This window comes from Pleurodeles waltl, chromosome 4_1 (genome assembly GCF_031143425.1).
Source record: "Pleurodeles waltl isolate 20211129_DDA chromosome 4_1, aPleWal1.hap1.20221129, whole genome shotgun sequence".
In the NCBI taxonomy this organism is placed as follows: Eukaryota; Metazoa; Chordata; class Amphibia; order Caudata; family Salamandridae; genus Pleurodeles; species Pleurodeles waltl.
Genome location: NC_090442.1, coordinates 31,956,624 through 31,962,623, shown reverse-complemented (window position 1 = coordinate 31,962,623; position 6,000 = coordinate 31,956,624). Strand labels below are relative to the sequence as shown.

The window sequence follows — 6,000 nt, the reverse complement described above, 5'->3', positions numbered from 1 at the left end:
TTGCATCCTATTGTAATTTTACATTGTTTGCACTGTTTTCTAAGACTACACTGCATATTTTTGGTATTGTGTACATATATCTTGTGTATATTTGCTATCCTCATACTGAGGGTACACTCTGAGATACTTTGGCATATTGTCATAAAAATAAAGTACCTTTATTTTTAGTATAACTGTGTATTGTGTTTTCTTATGATATTGTGCATGTGACACTAAGTGGTACTGTAGTAGCTTCACACGTCTCCTAGTTCAGCCTAAGCTGCTCTGCTAAGCTACCATTATCTATCAGCCTATGCTGCTAGACACCCTATACACTAATAAGGGATAACTGGGCCTGGTGCAAGGTGCAAGTACCCCTTGGTACTCACTACAAGCCAGTCCAGCCTCCTACAGGTGACCATCAGGAGAGTCTCATTTCTGGCGGTGGTCTTGGCAAGTTCCTCTGGCTTCTGTCTGGGTTGCAGCGAACGTTTGTGGGGTGGTTCACCTTCTGCAGGGCCTGCAAGTCCTTCCTGATCCCCTGATTCTGTCCCTCCTGCAGCCGCCTGTTCTCCTACATGTTGTCTAGGATCTGGCCCATCGTGTCCTGGGAATGTTGGTATGCTCCCAGGATCTCGGAGAGTGCCTCCTGGAGAGTCAGTTCCCTGCTCCTGTCCTCCCTCTGGTGCACTGGAGTCCTCCCAGTGTCCCTGTTGGCCTGTGCCCCTGTCCCTGAACGGTGTGCCCACTGCCACTGACCCCAGGTCCCATATTGTCTTGGGGACGAGGTGTGGACTGGGATCCCTGTACAGGTGGGCATATTCCTGATTGACGTGTCCTGGGGTCAGAGGTGTGGGGACGCCGGGTAGGTGCTGTGGTGTTGGATCCTGATGGGGAGGCTCTGTGGTGGACTGAGTGTGGGCTGGGGTAGCCGACTGTCCAGTGGTCCCTGATGGGCCAGGTAGGCCATCCAGATCTTGAAGTCCAGAGTTACTGTCATCACTGGGGACATCTTCTGTTGGGGGACTGGATGGTGGTGGCATCTCCTCTGCGGTGACATTGGCTGGGGTACCTGTGGGGATGTAATAGATGTGTTATGGTGGATGTGTATGCCATATTGTACATCCCTGGCTTCCCCTCTATGGTTGGATTTGCCCTGCAAGCATTCACTTTTGTATGTTTGTGTATGGTGGGATTGTTAGTTCTCTATGCTGTGCATGCTTTAGTGATGAGTGTCTATGCAGGGCTGTGAGGGGTGTCCATGCATTGGCATGGCATGCAGGGCTTGGCATTGGGGTTAGTCAGATGTGCAGGTGCAGTGTGGGGGATGGAGTGGAGTGATGGGAGTGAGGGTAAGGGGGTGTGATGGCATGCAGGTATGGGGGTGATTAGTAGCATAAATTGACTTACCACCGTCCATTCCTCCAGCTACTCCTGTGAGTCCCTCAGGATGCAGTAATGCCAAGAGTTGCTCCTCCCATGCTGTGAGTTGTGGGGGAGGAGGTGGGAGTCCACCGCCAGTCCTCTGTATGGCACGCTGGTGCCTTGATGCTATGGAATGTACCTTCCCCCATCGTTCCACCTCTCCCTGATGTCGTCCCTTGTTCTTGGGTGCTGTCCCACAGCGTTCACCTGTCCACGATTCTCCGCCATAGCTCCATCTTCCAGCTATTGATATTTGCTGGACCTGTGCTCCAAACAGCTGTGGCTCTACACACACAATTTTCTCCACCATGACCCTTAACTCTTCCTCAGTGAAACAGGGGTGTCTTTGTGCTGCCATGGATGTGATGTGAGTTGTGATGGTGAGGGTGTGTTGGGTAATGTGTTTGGGTGTGTGATGTGGAGTGCATGATTGGTGTATAGGTGTGAGTAGTGTGTCTGTCTAGTTCTCTCTGTGCTGTTCTTCTCAGACTTGTGGTGGCAATAGTTGTTGGTAAAGGGGCGTGGGTAAAGTGGGTGAGTGTTTTATAGTGGTGTGGGTGTGTGGGTGTGTGGGTGTGTGGGTGTGGTGTGTGTATGGGTGTCAGGTGTGTGGATGTTGAATTGGCCAATGTCGTGTTGTTTTGTATGTGGGTGGGTATTTTGAGCGCGCCAGTATGTACGGCCAATGGTTTAGCGACATTGAATGTTTTCCGTGGTGATTGGTGGGTCATAATGTGGTGAGCGATGTTTTGTTGGCGTAACGTATGGGTTTTGGTACTGACGCTTTAACACTGACCTTTGGGCTAGTGGATTTGTGTATGTGGCGCAATTCTGTCGGATTGGTGTGTGTGTGTCATAATATGGTGAGCGGATTACCGCCACCGCGGTAGTATGTTGGCGCCCATCACTGTGTCGGTAAGTGGCATTCACCGCCAATGTCATAATGAGGGCCATAATGTGTCTATTCATTTGTGATGTTTGATGAACATGTTAGACGCAGGATGGATAGAACCTTCAACAACACAAAACAGTGATGGATGGAATGCTTGAATTAATGTTAGCCACTGGTAATTACTCTGGGCCGCATCCCAGCTAGGGGTGGGCCTGAGTTCCTGCTCCACTGGCAGAGTTCACAGAGGTTTCTCACTCCGCGCAGGCAAAAAAACTCTGCCAACCGGTGGCAGAGCAGAGTCCACCGGCGCGCCACTCACCCACCCCTGAAACCCAGAGTCAGGGACGGCTGTGTGCTGAGCTCAGTCAGTTCCCTGCCAACCGGCAGTTCTCTTGATTGGATCCCAGAAGGTGGCCAACAGCAGCTGCCAGGGGACAGGATCAAGAGAGATGTGAAGGAGGCCTGCTTTGAAACTACAGTCCCCGTCATCCATCAATCATTCCTCATCGGGACTGAGCCAGAGACAAGGGTTAAATAACCCAGAGCTGAGCCCACCAAACCTCCTCATCCTGCACAGCTCTACCTTTGCGATGTGACCATTGGCTGTGTGGCAGTCCTGTCCTGATCGGTGGACTCCGGGGCCAGCCATGGTTTCCTCAAGGTTGGTGGGAGAGGAGCTCAAACCTCATGGATATGCCTTCCAGTCTACACTTTGAACATCCTTTTCATTTGCTCGTTGACAGTGGGAAAAGCAGACTCCAACTATGCCTGTGTGCTTGTTCTGTCTGCCAGCAGGTTCCCCCCAGAGCATGATATTTTGTGGTGCGTTTGGGTGTCGAGCACCACCGGTGCTTCGGCTTCCCATGTGTCTTCAGCTTGGGTTAAGTCCACCTTGCAGGGCACCAACTGATCCTGCCTTCTCCTCGCATGCCTCTAATGTGCAGTGAGTCCTCTCCGTTGCTGAGATGGGCGTCCAAGTGGTTGAATAACTGCATGTGGGCGACAACTCTCTCCAGTACCCACAACAGTGCAGGGGTTTTCCCAACAGACACCGATTCACCAGCATAACTCAAGTAAAAGGTATTAATAACACCGTGTGTATAACACCAGCTGAGCTGAAGTGCTGTCCGTCTACTAACACCCAGTTAAACACAAAGCTGGCTCAGACTACAGGTACGTTGTACAGTGGTCTGAACATCAGTTTTTGTAGTTATCCAGTCCGTCCCTGATTACTTTGAAGCCAGGTATGCCCACAACTTCACTGCGCTCACCTCACCTCCTCCCCCCGCTCTCCTACCTTCTACATGGATGGGTACTGGTGCCTCACTAACATGTATTTCAAAAAGGAGGGGCAGAGCGGGAGATTTGGAGAAAACCGAGTAACTCCTGGTCCTGTGTGTATGTCTCCCAATAATATACTCAACAAAGTCTACACACAGTTCCAAAATTAGAAAGGAAGCACGAGGGTTATGGTTGTAAGGGCAGGTTTCCAAAAGTAAAAGGGTGGAAAAAGAAAAGGGGGAGCAATGTGCTCGAAGCAAGAGCCCTCACTCACCATCTGGTGATATGCTTCATCATAGGGCTATGCTCCTCGTCAGGGCGGCACTGCAATGCCTGACGGGCCCCACAGAGGGGCTCTTTGCCGGAGATCTTTAGACAGTTGGTGTTAAGCCGGTCAAGTGATGAAAAAAGAGGATTGGTATGAAAAGGATTAAAAATGACTAGGGGTAAAAAAACTATTTATTCTGATATTTAAACCCCTGGCATGGTTAAAAACATCGTTCAGGGATATGGTAGAATAATGTCTACATTCCCTAGACACAAAATCTAAACAATTTTACTAGAATTTAGAGTAAAAAAGGTACAGAAAATCAGAGTACACAGAATCACTGTGATACTCAATCAAGGGGTCAACATGTTTCTCGCTTTCTCGTTGAAATTGATCTCATGCGATTCTTCAGGACCTACTTACGTACCTAATCCTTTATGAAAACAGCTTTGTGAACTAATTAATTCAAAACCTAAAAGGTAAAACAAAGGAAACCAAAGTCAAAGGATAACCTATTCAGCAGCAGTTATATTAATTACTGTACCTGATTGGTTACTACATAACCTCTCTCGCCCACACACACTCTCACACAGGCATGAGCTCACACACACGCACACACCCACACACCCACAGACTCACATGCATGCATGCTCTCCCACACACACACCCACACTCAAACCAAACTCACACACATGCATGCTCTCGCACACACACACACTCTCACACAGGCATGCTGTCTGTCACACATTCACACACATGCATGATCTCACACACACACACAGACTCACATACATGCATGCTCTACCACACACACACACACACACACATGCATGCTCTCTCACACACACACCGACACTCAAATCAAATTCACATTCACACACATGCATGCTCTCGCACACACACACACTCTCACACATGCATACTCTCTGTCACACACTCACACCTATGCATGATCTCTCACACACACACGCACATGTACTCACATGCATGCTCTTGCTGACACACACACTCTCACACATGCAAACTGTCTACTACACACTCAAACACGCATGCCCACACACACATGCACAGACACACACACTTGCATGCTCTCTCTCTCTCTTACACACACACACAGACACACACTGAGACAGAGTGCACAGTGACACATGGGTTATGTTAGAGAGTTGTCTAGAGTCCCACCACATGCACACACTCTATAGGAGTGAGACATGGAGATTATTATAGACTCTTATCTGCACCCCCATCCTCCAACCCTCACACACAGATTGCACAATGCTGCCGTCAGTACTTTCTAAGTGGAGTTTCCTGTACCTGTTACATAGACCCCTCCCTAGCGGCTCAAGAGATGCAGCTCTTACTAGGGCAACTCTCACTGCTTCCTGCACCTCTCAGTATCCTGAGCATCTGTGGAGGCTCCGATGGCATCGAGGAGGGCTCAGAGAATGAATCAAACTAGGGGTACTTCTGATGCAGCCTCACAAGAGAGAGGTGAGTAGATCTCATCCCCAGGTACTTCTGATGCAGCCTCACAGGCCAGAGGTGATTAGACCTCATCACCAGGTACTTCTGATGCAGTTTTGCAGGACAGAGGTGAGTAAACCTCATATGGTTAGTGTTATATGGTCTCGACGGGGGACTGAAGAAACCCCTCTTTTATCTAATAGTGCGTCTGATGTAGTCTGGCCAGAGTAAATGTACACGGTCAGTGCAGGGCAAGTGAAGAAATCTTACATAAAGGCAGAACAAGCAACGCAGCACACAGATTTGCTGCAATGTGCTGCGCAGTAGAGAAGGGAAGAACCTTGCAGGGACATTTCTGCTAAGCCTGGCCTGCTGCCATCGTGCAATGGTCGGCCTTGCACTGTGGTGCAAAGGTGAGTGTGTGCTGTATAGCTTAGGATTTGTACTTGAAGCATATCCTTCCAGTGTAAAGTCCTATACTTAGACAAGCTCAAAAGGATCCCTATTATTAGGACATGTGCTGTGCCCTGCAGCACCCTAGGAATAAAAACATTTCCTCTTGTTAACACTTGCTTCAAGGAAGCATTAGCTAAGATGCAAAGCCTGGTCTGGATATCTTAGTAGATTCAGCTTTTCATCCAAAATATGGGTGTTTGTGCTGATCCAACCCGCTAACACTCCAAGAATGCCC

The 6,000-nt window shown here is 49.1% G+C and overlaps 1 protein-coding gene across 1 annotated transcript in view; it reads left to right on the top strand.

The window, feature by feature from the left end:
• Positions 1-5,199: 5,199 nt before the first annotated feature.
• The window catches only part of LOC138287318 (E3 ubiquitin-protein ligase TRIM39-like), a 292,635-nt gene continuing 291,834 nt past the window's right edge, over positions 5,200-6,000 (top strand). The window contains exon 1 of the mRNA XM_069227672.1: positions 5,200-5,336. Coding sequence (XP_069083773.1) covers positions 5,267-5,336 — 70 coding nt within the window. The 5' untranslated portion in view covers positions 5,200-5,266. The remainder of the gene's footprint in view (positions 5,337-6,000) is intronic.